Here is a 21,733-nt window from a genome sequence, read left to right as displayed (position 1 = left end):
GGTTTAACACTTTTTCAAGATAGCACTAGAGCTGTGTTCAGATATAGTCCAAGGGACAGCTCATAGGTTCAGAGCACCGCAAAGAACATTAGAGAGTTCTCTCCCACCTCACCCAATATCTTTCCACTGCATTTATGACCCGACACTCAGGCTAGCAGGATGGAGGAAGAGCAAAGGATGAAATGGGAGAGATCAATCAATAAGGCCTGCAAAGAAATGGCTATGCTGACTGCAAGTGGCTATGGCAGTAGCACCTGGAAGTGGCCCATGGGATAAGCAAAGTAGCATAAACTTTGGCAAAATGGTGCCCTCCCACTGTCCCAAAGTACTATAAATAGTTCAATCCAGAAAAATCCTTTGTTGGAAGACATTTCTCAAGTACCAGTCAGGCATTACATGGGAAGATGTATTTGTGGAAGCTATATATCTGGTCTTACCTGCAGTTCAAGTCAAAATGGCTATGGAGGGCAGTGCCATATAGAGGAGAGGACATGTTCATAGCAGCCAGAAGGGCAGGTCTCAACCCCTTATCATATCAAGCAACCGAATGGTCAGTGATGCAGACAGATTGTATCCATGGCAAAAATTGTGTGAGGAAGATAGGAGGAGGAGGAGTTGTTTAACCTATCTTTTGTGTGGGCTGGGAATGAGATGAAGGCAATGTCATGAGGACATGCCGTGTAAAAACTGTGGGGCATGTTCATGCTGCTGTTAGAGAAAAGCAGAAACATCAGAAAAGTTTCACGTATAGGAAATGAAAGGATGAGTGTATAACTGAAGAATATAGACACTGTAGGAACTGTGTCAGAAAAATTAAAGCTCAGAATGAGTCGTGGCTTGCAAGAGATACAAAAAAGGATTGAGTACACTAGAAACAAATGGGAAACCAAATAAGATGTAACTCCATTGTGAGGAGGAGATAGATTCAGGCTAGACATTTGGTAGAACTTGCAAGCTATTAGCCAGTGGAACAGGTTACCACATGAAGTGGTGAGTTCTCCACTGGAATTCTTCAGAGTCTGGTTCGTTGTCTTTCAAAGGTACTTAGTGGATGCTGCACAAAATATGCCCTAGAATATTTGCACCATTGTTCCTATACATAAGTCATCCCAAAGTAGATGCTTCCCAAGCTAACTTGCCTTACCTGTTAGAATGTAGTTTTATCTTAACAATTGAGATAACTACTGAGTTGACAAACATAATTAAATAGATAACATCAATGTAAAGGCCTAAGCAAAAAAATAACTGAGGTTACTATTGGCGTGCTAGGGTTTTATTTTCAGCGTTTTAGGCCTTGGGGAATTACAGTTACATTTAAAAAGATGCAAAAAGGTTGAAAAATAAGAGACAGTCATAACTGCAATACATGTTCTGCTGCAATATTTAAACTCGGATGATGAAAAACGATCCACTTTTACAATTGTTCGTTATTATTGGCCCAGTTGTTATCAGGTCATATGTAATCATCTCTATGGGACAAAATTTCAACACTTTTTTTCCTATCATGTGGGTAAAGGACTAGACAATGAAAGGGCTGGGTAGAATATTAACCAATAAAGATACGTACTCTTTTTGGACTCTATGCATGCAATTTTTGTTCTCTGTTATGTAAGATTCTCATCTCCCAAGAGATGTACAAATATTAACTTATTCTGATGTGATTTCTGTACTTAACAGTTCTTACCAGTGAAATCAGTGCTTGTAAATATCAGAGTGATCTGGATTATAGGAATAGTAGTAACAAAATGGATTATGTCAATCCATAACTTATATTCTGTGCTTCATGGAAATGCAGTGTGGTCAAAATTAACTTTATTGTCAGGGATCATGTGTGAATGGGCACAGCTGGAGCTGGTGCTAAATGTCAGCTGAGCTCTCATACACACATATATGCACCTGCTCATATGTGAATTTCAAAATCAAATTTATTTAATTATGGTCATTTATCAGCAAGGTAAAAACACAGAAGCAGGGTAACAGCTGTATAAAAGTTAAGTTTTATAAAATGGAAAAAAGAAACAATTGAATAAGATACAATAAAACCATATAAAACATAAGATAAAATAGAAATAGAATAATAAAATAAAATGAACGTATAATAAAGTAAAAAAGGATGATGTCGTAATGTCATCACTCCAGGATTAGGACATTTTATGCCTTGTTATGGAAATCACTGCTGATGGCCACAGAACAACTCTATTGGTGATGGTAGGGTTCTAGTCTATGAATAGGAAACAAAATGCCTGTCCCTCATAACAGATTTGGCTTTTGTTTGGAGGCATTAAAAGCATGCCTGCACATAGATTGGTGTAGAAAAGGCAGTGGAAAAATATATGCAATAGGGTTTCAAGTTCATTCTGTCCATCTCTTAGTGAATAGAGTCCTACTGTATTTCCCATTTCGTACTGCTGAGGGTAAGGCATTGCAACAAGCCAAAGCAAAGGCTCTGTGTTATGCTGGACAAAGAAAGTTGAATAAGTAGTTTACAGGTATAAAAGGTTTCCACATTTGAACCCACCACTGAAAGTTGGCTGTAGCACAGAATCCATCTGCCATGCAACGTCAAAGATTCTTTGACGGATTTCAGCTTTAAATTTTTCTTGGCTTAAGGGCAGCAAAGAGTAGATAGAAAGGCCACAATAACAGGGATCAGCTGAGATTTTTACTTCCATCTTGATGAAAAATGATCAAGGAGAATTAATGGCCCAGTGAGTTGTTGGAATACAGGAGTTTAAGCCAGTAAAAGATCATCAAATGCAGACTCTTAGCTCCAGTAGAACCACACCAGTTTCCATATGCATTAAAGTATTTGAAATGCAGCATGGGATGCAAAAGAGGGCTCATAAAAAAAAAATAGATTGAACAATGTCTAAGGACTTTGAATCATTGTAGGTACATACTTGTGTACGATACAATATTTGGGATATAGTTTTAGTTTTAGATTTATACACTTGTTGCTTTTGACATTCAAACTTATCCATTCACAGACACATCCAGATATTTACCTTCCGTTCAGCTTTCCTTAATGCTTTGCCTTTCCTCCATGATAGGCTAGGAAAAAGAGAATTCCAAATCAAATCAGGCCAGAAAACAGCAATATAAAACCTACAAAGTAGAGAGGGAAGGGGGGAGGGAGAAAATATAAATATAGGAATAAAAATAAATATATAGTAATGTAAGATAAGAGTACAATAATGAAAGAGTAAAACAACAGATAGTTGAAAATCAAAAACTTTGGCTACAAGTAAGGCAAATAGAACAAATAGAGGCTCCCAGGAAGTATGGGAGGATATACTTGAGTTCTTATTGAATAGGAGGAGCAAGAAATAGATGTCATGCTGTCTGACCAGAATTATCTTCAGGATGGGGTAGATGAGGGTCATTTGAAAGTCCTTGTAAAGGAAAGACCAAAGGAGCCAATGGCTCAGAGACTCTGTTGAGCCATCCCCACCTGGTATAGGTGCTGGTGTGCAGGGGTAACCATATAGCATCCAAAGAGCACTGCTGAGGGCAGTGCTAAGGTGAAGGCCCTATGAAATCTCAATATTGTAACAAGTGATAGATGGGAGGCTGGTGCAAACCCTTTTGGAAGAATCTCCCAAATTATAGGGCTGGACACTAGGCTCAAATTGGTTTGAAGGTCAGTGCCCCAGATCTGTTGCTTGAGAGCACTTCTGGCATTTTCAGAGCCTAATGAGCAGAGGTTCTATATTGAGAAACCCAATGAGTGGATTTTGTCAATAGCTTTCTGAAGCCACATTAATTTAAAGCAGTCCTTAGGGACCAAATCTGTGGGGAAGAAAATTAATTTTAATGAAAAATCTTTTTTTTTATGTAATTTTTATTGAGAATTTCCAAATAGATAAAAGCCAAATACAGAAATATATAAAGAAAAGAGAGAAAAAAAGAGAAAGAAAAAAAGAAAAAAGGGGGAAAAAAGACAAACTCCCGACCTTATTTACAGCAATTACAAACTCATCATCCCTTCTCCCTCTTTCACATTACAATAGCCCCTTCAGCCCCTTCTTCAGCCCTTTTTTCAATCATCAAATCCAGAAATCACCATTTTACTTTTTTCCATTTTCAGCAAAAAGTCCTTAAAAGGTTTCCAGTCTTTTATAAAAGTATTTATTTTTTATAAACATTGACCAAAGAGGTCGGTTTTGCCATTTCTGCTAATTCTGCCATCTTCACAATCCATTCTTCCAATTTTAACCAAAAATTGATGAGTAGGAACCAAGCTCTAACATCCACAGAAACCAAACCCATCTCCAAACATAAGATGGCATTCTTAATACATTTTGGGACTACAAGAATGGCTCTAATAAACTTAGTTTGAACAACATCAAGAGTATTCAACTTGATAAGAGAGCAGATTTGAATACCAAGAAGAAACTGAGGAAGTTTCTTAACCCTTAGCTAAGAAAACCATACAGGCTGCATTATAATGTGGTCCTTTTGAACGAAACTCTCATAATGGCTGTGAAAGTACACTGAGATGTGTACTCCAAGATGAAGAGGTATGGTACAACATTTCAAGGTACAGACAGTCCCCAGATTACAAACAAGATCCATTCCTAAGTCTGACTTTAAGTTGAATTTGTAGGTAAGTCAGAACAGGTACATATGGTTCTTCTTTAGCATCAGTTAGTGAAATGTTTGTCTTAGTATATAGTATATATATTACTTTTACCTTGAAGTAGGCATCAAGGGAAGTTGGTACAGAGCTTTTCTTTTTCTTGTCATAAATGGCTTTGTAGCCTTCAACTTTGGTGAACCTCTCTGTATTAGGATCTTGCTCCTCTAACTTTGTCATCCCTACTTCAATGAGACAAAAGGCGTCAGCTAACTCTTTTGGCAAAAACTTTTTTAGTTCTGGAGCTTTTAGGTCCCAGTCTTCTTCCTCAAATGCTATCATCTGCTGCTCTGATCATTTTATTATTTCCACTTTATTTTCAATCGTGATAGTTTTCTTTTTCTTTGATGCATCACCAGCACTTGCATCGAATTTATGCTTTGGAGGCATGGTTACAAGGGTAAATCAGAGAAAAATTTAAGCCAAATGTCAAGTTACACAAACCAACATGATCTGATTTAAAATAGTGGACAGCGTTCTCCTTCCTTGAGCCGATGAACCGCTGAAGTCGTGCAATGTTTTCATGAGCATCGCAAAGTAGAGCATACGTTTGTTATTATGAACCATTGTATTTAACTCAAATTTTTAATATAATATGCTTCATGGCAATCCATTCATAAGTGTAAGTTGTCTGTAAGTTGGAAGTTCTTAACCTGGGGACTGCCTCTATTTATATACACACGCCTGCTCAATGGGAGTCCCATTAATTTGCCATTTATGGATTTTATGACAGTGTTAAGCAAATACTAGAACTTTGGTTTTCTGATGATCACTCATTCAGCGACTGTTCAAACTTACAATGGTGTTGAACGAGTGATACTTACAACTGGTCCTTGTAGTTGCAGTCATCACAGTGCCCCCGTGGTCATGTGATCGCAATCTGGGTGCTTCGTGGCTGGGTTGCAGTTACAGCATCACAGCATCCTGCAGTCACATGATTGGCATTTGTGACCTTCACTGCTGGCTTCCAGCAGGCAAAGTCAATGGGGAAGCCAGCAGGAGGTCACAAATGGTGACCATGTGACATTGCACTTAATGACAGTGGAGGATTTGCTTAACAATGGTAACAGGAAGTGCCAGAACTGCCGTCGCTAAGCAGTTCAGTCATGTGACATCACACTTTATGACCATGTCACTTAGTGACAGCAATTTTGGTTCCAATTGCCACTGTTAACTGAGGACTACCTGTAATCTTTCTTCTAAATAAAAAGGCCAATGCCCTTATGCCCTTTTCATTCCTATCTGAGAAAATGACATGATGACTACATTGTCTGCATATAAAAGTGCCGGAATCACTTGTTCTGCTAGGCGGGTGGTGAGCAGGGACCATATACGCCTGAATTATTTGATTTATATAGAGATTAAAAAGTAGGAGGGCTAGAATGCAACCTTCTGTAAATTGGAACAACTTCAAAAAGATGGACATGTAGGCCAGCTGGGTGACTTTGGGCCACTTTCTCTCAGCCTAACCCACCTCAAAGGGTGGTTGTTGTGGAGAAAATAGGAAAGAGGAGTATTATATATGTCCACCACCTTGAGTTATATATAAAAAGGAAGGATAAAATATAATAATAACAACATCTAACTCTCAGAGAGGTGTTAGAGTAGAGAGACTGGATAAGTAGAAGCAGCCTTTTGTCAATGGTGAATTGCCTTAATCTGTTCCACAGTCTCTCCCTTGGAATTAATTCAAAAGCTGACTTAAAGTCAACAAAGGTTACAAAACAGGGAGCCTCGGGGAAGCAGAGTATTTTTCAGCCAAATGGTAAAGGACCAGACCATGGTCCAAAGCTGAATACTGCCCTTTAAATCCAGCCTGTTCCTCAGGAATAACGTTGCTTTGGACCCAACCCAGTCATTTGAATATAGAAACCTGGCATATGGTTTACTTATTGTATTGAGTAAACTAATAGGCCTGTAATTTATATGGTCTAGTCTATTTATTTTTATAGAATGGAATAACAGTAGCTTGGTTCCAGTCATATGGAAAATGGGCTGAAATATTAATAATGAGTAAATGAAGCAGCCAAAATCCTTATTCTCCCTTACTAGTCCTGGGAGAATGAAATCTCCTCTTGATGACTTTCCAGGTTTTAGTTGAGTAATGAAGTCTTTGACCTCAGCCATAGACACAGGTGGCCAATCAGGGAGATCACCACAATGACTCCCTTTTGAAGATACTTTGAAAATAGATCTCGCAATCTTATGCACATATTTGAGAAATAAAGCCAAAGTGTCTATCATTAGGACCAAGAGGGGTTCTTAAGCTTGGCTGCTGTAATTAAGTTCCTTCAGTCCTCTCTTATAGCCTGCCTTTTAAAATAAATTAATAATAACCATAATTTATTAAACTTGTATGCTGTCCGATTCTCAACAACTCTGGATGGCTCACAACAGTCAAAGGAATTATAATAAAATCAATGAAACATAAAGATAAAGGATGACAAGTGCAATGAAGTGAAGAATGGTGCTCTCCCTCACCATAGACCTGGGTGAAAAGCCAGGTATTTATGGCTTTTCTAAACAACAGCAGAGTAGGGGCCATCTGGAACTTGGGGGGAACCTTGTTCCAGAGTGCAGGCACTGCTACAGAGAAGGTGTGTCCCGATAGATGACATTGTTTAATTGAAGGAACCCGGAGCGCGCCAACCCTGCAGGATTGAATCAGCTGGGCAGAAGTTATGGAAGATAGGTGGTCCCTCAAGTAACCAGGCCCTTTATACGGACCTCATATGAGAAGAACCTGAGCAGGCTGATGAAAATCTATCAATGGAGCCTGAAGAGTATGGATAATAAACTGATAAATGTTCTTGTTCTAACAGCTCTCTATATGTTAACCATCTCTCTTTGCCTGCTGTTTCTTTTCTATGAAATGCTTCTTGTGCTGAGACCCATAAAGGCATTTTCAGGCACAGTTTGGATTTATATAATATGGCACTTCTAATATAGTGATTTTTAAAATCTACTTTAACCTTAACTTTATCATACTATAGAAAACCATGCCATCCAACCTCAGGTCATGCTCTTCTATTTCTAAAATTCTCTTATTTCTCAGCAGCACCCACTCCTTCATCCAAACCAAGCAGCACACTGCAAAATACAGTTTCAAATTGGGCAGTCCCAATCCTCCTCATTCCTCTGCATCTTGGACAATTTTATATTTAGCCCTTGGCTTTTTCCCTTGCCATACAAACCTAGATATATCTTTCTGCCATTGCTTAAATGGTACATCAGTTGTCAAAATAGGTATAGTTTGAAAGAAAAACATCATTTTAGGCAATACATTCATTTTTATCATAGAAATTCTCCCCAATGACAATTGCTATTTCTCCCATCTTAGCAACACTTCTTAATTTCATTCCATATCTTAAATACCATGGAATGAAATTAAAATTCCAATTCCATGGAAATTTCATTCCATGTCTCTTCTGAAATAACATACAATTCATATTAGTCATAATAATACCCAAATATTTCACTTTTTCTCAATCTTAAGTTTTTTCCATCAATTTTTTTGCTCTTCTATCTTCATGTTTTTTATTAACATCTTCATTTTCTCACTATTAATTTTATATCTAGCTAACGCACTAAAATCGTTTAATTTTTCCATTAATATTTCTATTCCTTCCAAAGGATTTTCCAGAATTATCACCAACTCATCAGCAAATGCTCATAATTTATGTTTCCCTTTTAATCCTCACTCCAGCAATTCTTTCGTCTTATGTCTCTATTCAATACTTCCAGAGCTAAGATAAATAACAATGGTGACAAGGGACATTTACAATTATCTCTGCTTTTTGTGAAGTATAAGTTGATTTTACTCGTTTAATAACATTCTCACCAAAGTTCATATCTTCCAATATTTTAAACAAGGGAGTCCAGTTCATCTCTTTGTTTTGTAAAATCCACCAGTTGTCTTTTCCTTTTGATGTTAAACAATCAACATTCCCATGAAAGTATGGTCTGTTCATCTAATTGTTTCCAGGTAGTGTCACAAGCAGTTTCATCAAACTATTAATCCTTTACATTCAAACTGTCCCCTTTGTCTGTTTATAACTTATTTAGGTCAAAAATCTTATTAAGCTTTTTGCTGTTAGTTTTAACTTCTTAAAATTATTGTTTTCCTTTTTTCTTTCTTTCATCTGGAATGAAGGCTGACTCACCAAGTGGTTTTTTTTCCTTCCTGCCAGTCAGAAGATCTCTTCTTAAATGTTTTTTTAATATAATTTTATTGAAGGTTTTAAAAACAAGAGTAAAAATTAATACAAACTAAAATAGAATAAGAAAAAAGAAAAAGGAAGAAATAAAAGAGAAAGCTATAGTGCAAAAAGAAAAGAAAGAAAAGGTAGAAGAAAAATAGAAAAGAAAGAAAAAAGATATAAAGAAGTAGCTTCCGATCTTCTTTACAGCAGTTATAAGTACAATTGTAAATTTACTTCTTTCTCTAAAGTTACGTCATGACTCTCTTCGTTCTGTAATCTCTCCTATCTAGTTGTAAAAACCATAGTCATAAGTTCATGTTTTTCTGTTTTGCGCAAAAAATCTTTCTTCTTAATAACTTTTCTTTTTCTTCTCTATTTCTTTCTTTGTACTTTTTTTCACTTATTACTTTACTTTCTCTATTTTGTTCTTTCAAATTTTGTATTGTTTTTATTCTTTTAAACATTTCTTTAATAAGAAGCTAGCTTTACCCCAATTATTGTCCTTCAGGAAGAAGAGCTTTTCCAGAGGGCCTTTTAAATGCAATTTATTGAGGAAGAATCATATACTTGTTGATATTGCTCTAGGTTATTGTTTTCGATGTGTGTAATTTTTGTATGATTATCTTGTAGATATTTTACATTTATTGTGCGCTGCTGGGAGTTGCTTGATTGTGACCATTTATAGGTCTACTGTACTTGAAACACCCCATGGTGTTGAACAATAAAATGGTTCCTTCTGCAAAAAAATGACAGTTGGGTCCCAGAGAAATGCAAAATGTAATCGATGGATGATGTTATCATTTTTTTTACTACTGCGTTTTAATAACACACATATACTATACTACTGTATGAAAGAAATATGTTATCTACTGTAATTGTTGGAGGCTTCAGATTAGAACGTTTTGACCAATTCCATCCAACTGGAAACCTGATCACTTCAACTAAGTGAATAATGCCTTTTTGATGTGCTACTTTTAGGGCAATACATATTGATGACTAGCTAAAAAACCTCCCCATAGTTTTTTTTTAAGCCATGGGTGAAGTTTTACTTGCTTTGTTTTACAATATATGGACAATGTTTTTTTCAGGTAGATTTTACTGTCCTCCCAGTAGGAGATTATGTTGATATGTTGATGGTGCCCAGCAGAGGCATCACATGGTTTCTGGCTCTGCTCCCTTCAGTAATACTTCTGGGCTAAAAAGATCCTGAACAAATGCCTTTGCTTAATACCTTACCATCTCCCTTTCTTTTACCGAGTTCCACTTACAATGTTCACTTGCTTCCTCCTCTACTTAAAAGAAAAAAGCAGGGGAAAAAAAAGGAGAGCAATGTTTTGCAACTTGGTAAAATGGGGAGGTTTTGTTGCTTACCCTTTGCTTGGAAGCAGTTCATCCAATAATTCCTATAAACAATTTTGGAAAATTAAAGGAGTCATATTTATCCCTTCTGTAGATGTGCTGAGTCTGTTTCCTCTCTTTGCCCTGTAGTCCACTCAGTTTACTTAGTAGTGGCGACAGCAGCTGTGGCAGTTGTCTGTCTGTGTGTCTCTCTGTATATAAAGTTTTTGTTATAGTGGACTGACCACAGACTGTGAAAAAAATGTAAAAAGGAATATTTGCTTCTGGGAGTGATATGTGGACATTTAGGAAGCCTCCTAGGCTGCAGGATACTAGGCCAGGACTCTATAGTTTGGGCCTAAGCAGTGCTGGCTCAAAGGTATATGGCACATATACTAGGCCACGTTGACTGATGGCGGCACCTCCTACCAATACAAAGATTTGCAATTTTAGAATGATTCGGAATGAGGGGCAGCACTGGCTCCCTCTAAGTTTTGGTGCCACAGCCCAATGCCTGTTCGGCCTTAGACTAAAGCTGGCCCTAGCCCTAACAATGTCACCGGCTTTCTTGAAAGATGGCAATGACAGATGGGGGTGAAAAGATGTTCTTTCCTGAGGTCACTAGGGGTTTCTGCTGCCTCCATTACTTGTATTGGCATTCTGTGAAAATGCTGTCAATTTCCTTTATCTTTTCTGATTTGTAGAAGAATGCCAGATTATCAACGAACCCAAAAGACTTGAAGAGTCTCCAAGAAAAGCACAAGCAGATCCCCTGACTGTTAAGGGGACAAAGTTTGATGTCCAGTCACAGCTAAAACCAAAGAAATCACCTCACGTACAATCCAAGAAGCCAAAAAAATCTCAACGAATAACTAAAATCCGAAATTACAATATAAAGGATTGAGATTTCACTAGATTATCAAATGTTCTTTGTAAAGTACACTGAGATTGTTTTATTTGTTTTTATTAAGATATGAAATAGTTCAAATATTAGTCTATCAGCTACATTGGTATCTCTAAACCCATTGCATGTTGAAAGTGCTTATTGTCTTTCTCTCTCTGCATCTTCTCTTTCTAAATCATTTGGCTTCTAACTAATCTCTCCAGACTTTAGAAGAATTTAGGAAAGTAAATTGTATGTATGTAGTATAATCCTCTCTTCATTGCTAGCAACTGCCTTATCCATCACCTGTGAGTCAAACTTGCTAGTTACCCACAGGTATGTTGCATAGGGACCGTAATAATGAAGAACAGGTTGTTCACTTGTAATTGTGGTTCTTCAAGTGAAGAGCCCTGTATAGGTGCAGGAACATCCACAAGTGAGTGTTCAAATGATCACTTAGAGTACCACAATACAAATAAGCAACCTGTTCTTTTTATTCATTTTTTTAAAATATGCATGTATTTCTGTTGGGGGAATTCAAAACATTTACAGAGAATAGACAGTTTAAATAAAATTTAAACCCTACCAAAAGTCATATTTACTTTAAAATAGAACAGATACTCAATGCTTAAAATTTGAACCACAGAAAATAAAGCAAAAAATTTGAATAATCTTCTGGGGAGATAGACTACTAGACTAAAAAACCTGGGTGCCAGAAGTTTTAATTTGGTAAAGCAGAGTTTCATGTAGCTGGCCAAGAATTTAGGAAGCTCTTTTCTGGCTGCTTGCCAGCTGCAACACAGAAGACAGGAGCTGTAGAAGCTCTAGGGCAGTGTTTCTCAACCTCAGCAACTTTAAGATGTGTCGACTCTAATTCCCAGAATTCCCCAGCCAATAAGCTCTCCTCCAGTCAGCTTTATTATCCAACATTATGACCCCTACATCAATTAGAGTAGTTTTGGAGCAATCCTGGACATGCAGCTATACAGCCAGACCTGTATGTACCACTATGCCCACTCTGAAAATCAGTTGTCCCTCATAACCATTGTTGTTAAGGTTCACTAAAGGTATCCTGTAACTACATGGACATAATGTTGCTGGGAAATAGCAGTTAATTCAATTGCCTTACTTTTTCCTCCTGCCCAGGGTTAATGAAGAAATTCATTACATAAAACATAACTAGATGTTGACCTATCTCATCCATTGCAGAAGTCGTATCTGATATGAATGGTATTATCCTTGAAATATTTAATATCATAGTATCATAATATCATACTCCAGAAAATTTGTTACAAAGGCTCTGCATCGCAGGAGAACGCATATGGGCACAATTGTATCTACTGCCTTGTACTTCTCCACATTCCACAGGCTAATTACATCTAAGGTTCTCAGCCATAGGCCATATGATTTTTGAGAGGCATGCCAGAGGCTGTACTCCAAAGAGAACAAAAAAATAATTTAATTGAAATGTCATAAACATTAAAGTAATGAAATACAGTTTGTATGATTGTTCCCATGTATTCAATAGCTGTACTTTCACTTTAAAAATTACAATGTGGCAGGGTTCTGAGGGTTGTTTTAGTCTGTGTAAGGCTGCTTGAAACCCTGAAGCCTCAGATGCAGGACTCTTGGCCTAAGGAGGTGTTTCTTAAACTTTCTTCTCTCAGGCCCCCTTCCCACTTTTAAAAAGTATGGAGGACCCCAAAAGAAGTTTTGTTTGTATGGGTTATATTTATCAATATTTACCGTATTAAAAATTAAAATTGACACATTTGTTGCTGCTACTTCTCACAGATGTGATTGTTCGATGGAATTTTAATATTATATTATTTTTCAACATAGGCTGGCAAATAGTTTTGATTTGCAGACCCCTGAGAGGATGTTGGGGACCCCCGGGGATCCTAGGACCACACCTTAAGAAACACTGGCCTAGGACATTGACAGAAGCACCAGTCATGCCAGTTGGAAACTCAGGAAAGGCTAGACCCTAATTTCCTCAGAGTCTGACAGCATCTGAGACAGATCATAATCATAGGCCTACCAATCCTGCAGTAGGACATAAAAACTATCAATTAACTATAAACAAGATATATTAACCATTCACAGTGCCTATATGCTGCCAGCTCAAGAATGTCATCACATTGGGACAATCTCATGCTGTTGGGATGATGGGAACTATAATCCAGCATATTAGGAGGACACTACACTGAGGAAGATCTTTTGAGGCCTAAAATCTAAGGGTCTGTTTTTATAAGAGAATAGGAATAAAATTGTTTAAATATGTAGAATCACTGGAGGAAAGGAGATTGAAACATGACAGAGCAAATTTTCTCATTTTAATATGTTTTTATTAGTAATATATTTAATTAGCAGAAATGCAATGTAAAAAGAAACAGCGGATCCCTTGGAATTGCAATATTATATGATTTTAGATAAAAATGTACAAATTCATGTTTTAAAAAACTATTTCAGAGAGTTCAGAGAAACAGATGTGGTTCTTCATAACAGTGCCATAGCATGATGTCCATGTCGGTTGAGAATGGTGGGAATTGTATTTCAATGCATCAGAAGGCCGCCAGACTGGGGAACCCTAAGAGACGGGTAAAATCACTGAGTTTCATAAATAGGGGCTTGAACTTGAGTCTCCCAGTTTACTATACTCCACTTACTATACTATGTTCAAAATATAGCCTGCAATAAGTAAAAGTAACATTCAAAAAGTGACTCAGCCTCAGCCTGACAAGTTCAGACTAAGCAGCATTTCTTTTTCTGCTCTCTACTACACTCTCTGGGTAAAAGTCAGTCACAAAGACTTCTGTGGCACTTTAAAGACTGACACATTTCATTATAGTTTAGGCTTTGGGGGCCACTTCTTCTGCCCTGTGTTGTTTTTATAAAGACTGGGGCGTGTTACATTTGGGCCAGGCAAACACAAATCTATGAATAAGTTAAGAGCTCACAAATGTTCTGAAAAGAGGCGAAGGAAGCCACACTTCAAAAAGTAACCAGAAAATTTTAGCACCAGTAGAATATAAAGGCAGCAAACAAGATCATACATGTTCCTAATCCTAGTCCCAGAATTTTACTCTCTGGCATGAAGCAAACCTAGAAAGACAAAAGATGTAAGAACAGTAAGGTACTATTTAAGGGCTATATCCTTCCACGCAGCAGGAATAAAATCCCTGGAGTAGAGTGAAGCGATCTGGAGTCCACTTGGAAGATTGAACTGTAGTAACCCAGGAAGCTCTTACTCTTCTGAGGTGAATGACCTGAAATAAGCCACAATTCACAAGCGCTTCTTGCATCACCAACAGCTTCATTTCCTAAACAGACCCGTCCCTCAATACAGTCACCATATCACCCTATCTCCTAGCAACACCCACACAGCCCCTGGGATTGGTGGAGCAACAACCACGCCTACATCCCTCGGCCTTTTGATTGGACACTTCCATCAATGACCCACGGCACGAAAGTAAATGTGGTCTTTTGTACATTTCATTCGCCGGGGTTTGGGGAGAGAACTCGGTCAGAGTGTAACAAGACAAGCAGCCCGGCTCGCACTCATCTCCTAGGACACCGGTTGTTTCCTCAGGGAAGAGCGCCTGCGGCCGATTAGACTTGTCTGGCAGTGTACTGGGCCGAAAGTCTAAGAGAGAAACCTGCCTAATTAATTTTCTCTCTTTGCAGAAAGAGACACGCACAGGAGGAGACAGACTGGGAAGAGGAATTAATTACGTTCCTCTCCCTAGCTTTACTAAACCGTGTATACACACAACTACTCCGTGATTCCTAAGCAAGGCTGTATCTCCCTCCCACCCACCCTTCCCTTCCCTTGAGGCCGAGGGAAATGAGTTTAAGCGCATCGCGCACCAGACTTCCCACACGGGCAGGCCTCTGCCTAGATAGCTTCCCCCCACCTCCCTACCGCTGCAGCCGCCGGAACCAAAGCATCACGCAGCCTCCTGAAGGTGGGCCAGGAGGAAAAGGCGCGAGGCTCGAGGGGCTCCGCTAGCGAAGAGTCTGTGGGTGGCGCTGCTGAATCCACTCCGCGGGGAGATGGTGACCGCGTCTCGATTCGCCATTTCCACGTTTAAGAGTTGCAGAAGTTTCATAGTGGGGGAGGCGGTGAGGTAGTACTCCAGAGGATGGCGAACATCCTGCGCTTTCTGGGGTAGTGATTAGCGTTTATAGACACCTTCCCCCCCCCCCCCCCAACATCCACAAAGCTCACAGTGACTTCTCGACCAGCCCGGCTTTCCTAGCCTCCCCTGCCTCGCAGATTCAGGGAAGGAGGTACAGTATACCGCCTTGCGCTCCCGAAGGAAAGGCGGATATCTAAACGTAATCTATCCATAACTATCACAGATGTTTTTTCCCCTCTTTTCAGATTAAGGTCCAAGCAATAATATTGTCCGTATCGGCGACATTTTGCAGGGACAGAGCTACCAGAGGCCGCGAGTGGTGGGAGGTAAGGGCCGCATCAGGCAGCCTGGATCCGCCCGGGGATGCGTCGTAGCTCCACCTTGGCTCGGTTCCTGCCTGGCACCGTTGCGCTATCCAGACGGCTCGGGTATGGACGACGCGTGCCCTTCTGTGGCGCTGCTCTTTGCCTCCCTTCCTCCCCCTCGGTGATCGCGAGGAGCTCCCGTGAGCCAGGGCCTGGCATCGCCCCAGGATCTGCGCCGGGAGGCCCAGCCCTAGCTCTCATTGGACTGCAGCGAAAAGCAAACTGTCAGCCCATGTGGCGTGGCCACCGGAGGTGGTGGCTGTTTAAATAGGCGCCGGGAGCTAGAGGGAGACAGTGAGAAGCGGAGAGCGCAGATAGCTCAGTGTGCGCCAAGCACCGGGAACGAAAGAGGCAATTAGTCGAGAGATTTGCGTGCCAGCAGCCAGATAGCGCGCCTTCTCCGCCAACCAGCTTTCAGCAGCTGCCGCATCGCTTGTCTCAGCACCGACCTGCCGCCTAGCCGACCTCAGGGACCTGAGCAGGTAACCAGCTAGGATTGCTTGGAGAGAGGCAGCCAAAACTTGGATGGGGTTTCCTTGCGTGAATGAAAAGAAGCTGCGGAAAGCTAAAATGGAGCCTGCGACTGGGACGGCGTTCGCAGGGGCTCAGGGCCCGAGATATCCTTTGGGTACTCCGCCGCTTGGGGCGAGGGGGATGGAGGCATTTTAGGTGGCCTCAGATCCATTCCCTCCGTCGGCGAGGCCCTTTTCTTTCCAGAACAACCATCTTCCTCGCTCCTGCTCCTGCGTGGGGAGGGGAACCGGTATTGGAGGCACCGCATCTCCAACGTGTTCCATTTTCCCAGCCTCTTTATGCAGATTGGGTTGTGCAAGCCTCGGGAGGCTTAAATGCATCTATTTTGAATGGAAGTTGTGCCGTATGCCAAACTGGGGCAACATCAATTTCAGGTGCTTCTGAAAGGCTGTGAAAGATTGCGTGCGCGGAGACGAGGCCTTGGCGGTGCAGGAAAGTCTGTTATTATGCAGTGCGCTTGCCTTATAAATGCCTTTTAGAACAAAGACCGTTGAATTTTTGATGCCGGTTTGGATTTTCTATTTCCTTTTCCGTTAAGGGACTGTTTGATCATGTTCCTTTAGAGAAATTGCCTCCACTGTTGCCTTCCATAGAAACACAAACATAAATTCTGGATAGATCCTCATTTTGTAATGTTGCAGTATGTGTGTGTGAACAAAGTGAAGTTGGTAAGAGGTGATTTCTGAGATTGTTGAATAAGGGGGAGGGGTATTTTATGAGGGGAGACTAAGCCTTTCTGCACTGGAAGCGTGGTGCGTCCAGCCATTTTGGTATCAAGCAGGGAAGGCAGATATACTGACGTACTAATATTTATTTCTAAAGACCTAGAGGAAATCTCTAGCCCTTAGCTTTTACATACAGTAGTATGCAGAAAGATCTAAACCCTGAAGGGCAAAAACATGATGTTGAGAATATTTTGTGATTTTTCTATGAGGAAATTTGGATATCAGATAATCTGCTTTGTTGTTTACACCCTAATTTGCTTCTTCTCAAATATCTCAAAAATAAGATATTTCTACTTGATACAGAAGAAAAATCTCTTTGCTTCTGGACATTCACCCAAAATATCTAACTTATTGTTCTCTGTTGCAATATATCCAGTATTCTCTAACTATCACCATCATCCTAAATCCTTACTCTGTTGATTTTCAAAGCCTACAGATGTGTTAATGATGCAAACAAGATTTGGCCTTCAAAATTGCAACTACATAATTTTATTATGCATTTTAACAAAGCTGGTGAAATACAATTCTCACTTTTATCTTTAGTCAAGTAACAAATGCATGTAACACTGAAACTTTTAGGTACATGTTTTATTTTAAACAGTAGGGGTAATGGATGCCACATTCCCATTTATTTACTATATTTTGATTGAGCTGTAATTGCATTAAGTTTTTAAGTACCTATTAATGGCTTATTTAAAGTTTTTAAAACACGATTCTGAGGTGAATTAGTCAGAACTTTTCTCCAACAGCATAAACCTTATGTTATTTAGAATGGTCTGAAAGCAATTTTTTTAAAGCAGCCTTTTCCAATTTGGAACCTTTTATAGGTGTTGGACATTAGCACCCCTCATTCCAAGACCAGCCCAATTCTTTGGTATGTTAACTGGGAATGATGGAAACCATAGCCCCATCAGTATCTGGGGGTTGCAGATTGGGGAAGGCTGCTTTAAAACTACAGGAAGTAAGAACAAAATTGTAATGGTAACATAAGTTCCTTTTTTCCATTGAGGCCAGTCGAAACAAGGAACTTTAATTTCTCAGTCTATAAACAATTCATTCAGTGATGGCCCTAGCCTAAAATGCAGCTTTTGTTGGCTTCAACAGCACTAATCTGTTTGTAACACTAGGTAAAATTATTTTAACAGTGGCTTTGTTTAATTGTTTGTATTTTATTTATACTTAGTTGAAATCCATGCCACACATTTAGCTCAACTGTACAGCATGACTTGCTTCTGAGTAGATATAGAATATACAGTAACAACCCAGTCCTGGGTTAGTAAACTTAGAAGCAAGTCTTACTAAATTCAGTGAGTTTATCCATAAGAAATCTGTTTAGGATTATAGTGCTGGGCTCTACTTCTCTTCCAGAGTACTTGTGTCTACAAGTAATCTGCATTCAGTGAGATTTCTCAGTCTCACTGAGGAAAATTGAGGAATTAGGAACAGATTGTATATCTTACAATTGTCTATCATACAATCACTTCAGTTTTCCTGGAGATACAAATATCTTGATGTGTGTACTGTACTGGATACACATAATAAAAAGTTAATGTAATAAGTTGGTATGTAAAAGCTGGGTGGAACAAAGAGAGCCTTCATTTCATGAACTCCTTCAACAGGAGCATTAGTAACCTTTGACTAAAATATTTCCATTTTTTAAAATTTCTGAAGTGGGCATGCTTGCAACAGAGTTGAAATATATCAATGCAGGCTGTCACAACCAGTGTCAAAGCAGATTTGAAATACATTTGAATGTATTTGGATGTCATGCTAAACCATAGCTTTCACTATAAACCACAGTTTGTAATGTCATTTAAGCTATAGTTTGCTTAAAAGAATCCATCTTCATTATTCAACCAACTATTGTTCAAATAGTCTTAAAAACTATTTAACAAACTTTTAACAAACTATTCAAATTAATCACAATTCAGGATGTGAATGGTTTGGTAAAGTTTGAAAATTCTTCCTCAGGGTTGTAAAGAGGGGCAGAGAATGAAGGCATGTTTAAGAAACAAATGGTAACATTTATTTGAGGCACAGCAAGTAACGGCAGTCTCCTTAGTCATTACTTCTCTGATCCATACTTGTTGAAAGATAGAGCAATAGTGTCTGTCCTGTACTCCCTAGTTAGCCTGTTGACTATAGGTCTGGTAAAAGATGTGATTCCATTACTTGTGTCTAAGTAAGATCCAATGGTTTATCTTCTGTACCATCTTTAAATTCTCCTCAAACAGCAGAGTATTCCAAATTAGAATGGCCAGATCCACTGGAACTGGACTCACTGCTGACTATAGTGCACCTCCCATTTCGTATCCATTAAATTGGTCAGGTATCTTTGGTATGATTTCCTTTTTAAACTTTGCAGATATATTGCTTAGGCCATTCTAAGACACAATACACTGGACTAGATTATTTTTTTTGGCCTGAACTAGCAAGGCTCTTCCTAGGATGATAGTTCATCCTAGGAAATACCATCCTAGGAAATGAAATAAGATTGAAATAAGATTGAAAATCCAGTGTCTTGGATTCTGTAAGTGGAATTTGTATAGGGATGGCACCTTGTATTTCACTTTAGGTAGCAAAGTATTTTGGTTCATGACCAGAGGGAGAGTCAGGATTCACAGTGTTTCTAGATATTAAAAAAAAAAAAATCTGATACACCAGTTTGTGCTGTCTGTATCTATCTGCACATGTTGCTCTTACAAGCAATGGAGATAATTAATCTTATTGGCTAAGACAATAGGAAGAAATCAAATCATTTATTGTAGTCATCAACCTAAGAAAAAGAAGTGATTGTAGAAGTGAATCCTGAAAGAACGGCTTGTCAGTCACAATGGAGAAGCTTAAGAAATCCCTGAGAGCACATTCACAGGAATTTTGTATTACATAAGAACAGCCCAGGATCCTTAGTATATGCTTGCTTTTGCAAAGGTAACGTGGAGAATGCTTAGATGCAGTTTTCCCAAAACTGGTAATTTCCAGAGGTATTGGGACTATACAGTGGAACCTTGGTTCACGAACTTAATTCATTCCGCGACTCTGGTCGCGACCCAAATCGGTCGCGACCTGAAGAAAATTTTCCCATAAGATTCAATGTAATTACCGTTAATCCGTTCTGGCGTGGAGGACAGGGAGGCAGCTATTGCTTGGAGGGAGAGTCCCCCTCCCTACGACCACGTGTCAGGGGTGGAAAATGGCCGCGGACCACCTGTCAGGGGCGGAAAAATGGCCGCGGCCCAGTGTCAGGGGCGGAAAAATGGCCACAGACCATGTGTTAGGGGCGGGGAAATGGCCACGGACCACGTGTCACAGGCGGGAAAATGGCCGTGGACCGTGTCACGGGAGGGAAAATGGCCGCGGATCCTGTTCGTGACCCGAGGCGGAGTTCACGAACCGAAGCAAAATTTTGCGGCCGGAGCTGGTCGTCACCCGAAAAGTTTGTGAACAGAAGCGTTCGTAACCCGAGGTTCCACTGTACTTTCCAAATTTTCTTGCACTTGGTTGGAGACTGTGTTGGGGCAGCACCAGGTTTGCTCATGGAGGGCACCAAATGGACAGAAACTGCTCTGAATATAGCTGGCAATCATTCCTCTGTCAAAATGCAAATTGATTTCTTGGATTTATGAGGACCAACTATTCAAATACATATTGTGTAATCCTGACCCAAGTAACTGCATAATTAATGTCTACTTTCTTCACTCCATTCTTGGTCTATTGTACTTACTTCCTGTGTTTACTTAAGCTACATGCAATGTTCACCTGTGGGGGTACTCTCCCCTGCTTCCGGTCTTACCCTACTATCCTGTCTGTGGTTTATTTCAAACATTGAGCTGTCTAAGGCAAAACAGTCAGTGATTATTTTCTTCCCCAAATCAAAGTAGATAATACCCTGAACATAGGGCTGCTTTTAAAAAGAATTTTTATTTTGAATTAGCGATGCATATTTCTCTCTCCCCCCGCCCCCATTTGCTACACCTACAGAAGCAGAACCTTGCTTTCTGTTCTTATAGTTCCCTTTCTTCTGTCCCATCTCTTTATGTTCTGCCAACTTTTTTGATTCAAGTTGTTTAATCATCTGTTACGGTTGGTAGACTTGCTGAGTAAATGGAGGTGGCGTGGGGGTCTGCTGGACTTGCAATGTTGCTTTGGTCTTCTTCAAGCAAGCAACTCTTCCTCACTTGCTGCTTTCTCCTGCCTCCCCTTGTTTTCCTTGGACGTTGTTATAGCAAAAGGGGCAGAAAGATGGAGATTGCCAGTGTGGCAACTGATATGATCAAATTCACCAGCCACACAGAGGCTATAGTTACACAGCACACATAATCTGTTTGATAAATTAACCCATTGTCTGGAATTGCATAATACTTTGCAACTTTAACTGGGTTCAAACTATATGCTAAGCCGCAATCCATAAATATAGCATATTGTGTAAATTGATATTACATTGCCAGATTATCTGTATTTTACCCCATGTTTGAGAAAGCAGGGATTGGCAACAGAAGCATCATCATCATCTATTGTGGCATCTGTGAGCTGTTCGTGGAAGGTAAAACAAGGGCAAGAAAAGGTTTAGAGTCTGGTAGCAGAGCGGCCTTCCTGATCTGTTTCCAATATAAAATTTAATTTCACCTAATGATTGGGCTGAACATATTTCATAGTTTCATACCTGGCTTCTGCTCCACCCAGAATCTTAATTTAATTGTTGCACCATTCTGTTATAATTAGGCTGCAGTCACAATGGGGTAGGCATTTTTTTTTCTTCTGTAACTTAAGTCACTCTAAGGGATATACTGAACTCTACAAAATCAGATCAATAATAGAAGATAATCTCAGGGAAAGCCAAGAATGTGCCATCTTTAAGTCAGCATGCCTTCTCTGAATTGAAATTCCTCAAGGAGGCTTTGTGTTTGT

General features: G+C 39.6%; 2 protein-coding genes across 2 annotated transcripts in view; both read left to right on the top strand.

Annotated features, from left to right (window-relative positions):
* Positions 1–12,828, top strand: part of CCDC57 (coiled-coil domain containing 57) — an 89,784-nt gene extending 76,956 nt beyond the window's left edge. Inside the window, exon 17 of the mRNA XM_088138442.1 lies at positions 10,881–12,828. Coding sequence (XP_087994568.1) covers positions 10,881–11,080 — 200 coding nt within the window. The 3' untranslated portion in view covers positions 11,081–12,828. The remainder of the gene's footprint in view (positions 1–10,880) is intronic.
* A 3,053-nt stretch (positions 12,829–15,881) lies between these two features.
* Positions 15,882–21,733, top strand: part of FASN (fatty acid synthase) — a 53,224-nt gene continuing 47,372 nt past the window's right edge. The window contains exon 1 of the mRNA XM_007434177.3: positions 15,882–16,048. The gene's annotated coding sequence lies outside the window, so the exon portion shown is untranslated. The remainder of the gene's footprint in view (positions 16,049–21,733) is intronic.

The sequence above is a fragment of the Python bivittatus genome, unplaced genomic scaffold, assembly GCF_059951505.1.
Source record: "Python bivittatus isolate LINGU-HERP-01145 unplaced genomic scaffold, Pbiv_v1 ctg000220_np1212, whole genome shotgun sequence".
Taxonomy (NCBI): Eukaryota; Metazoa; Chordata; class Lepidosauria; order Squamata; family Pythonidae; genus Python; species Python bivittatus.
The sequence above is the reverse complement of the archived record's forward strand: the minus strand, read 5'-3'. Positions and strand labels throughout refer to the sequence as shown.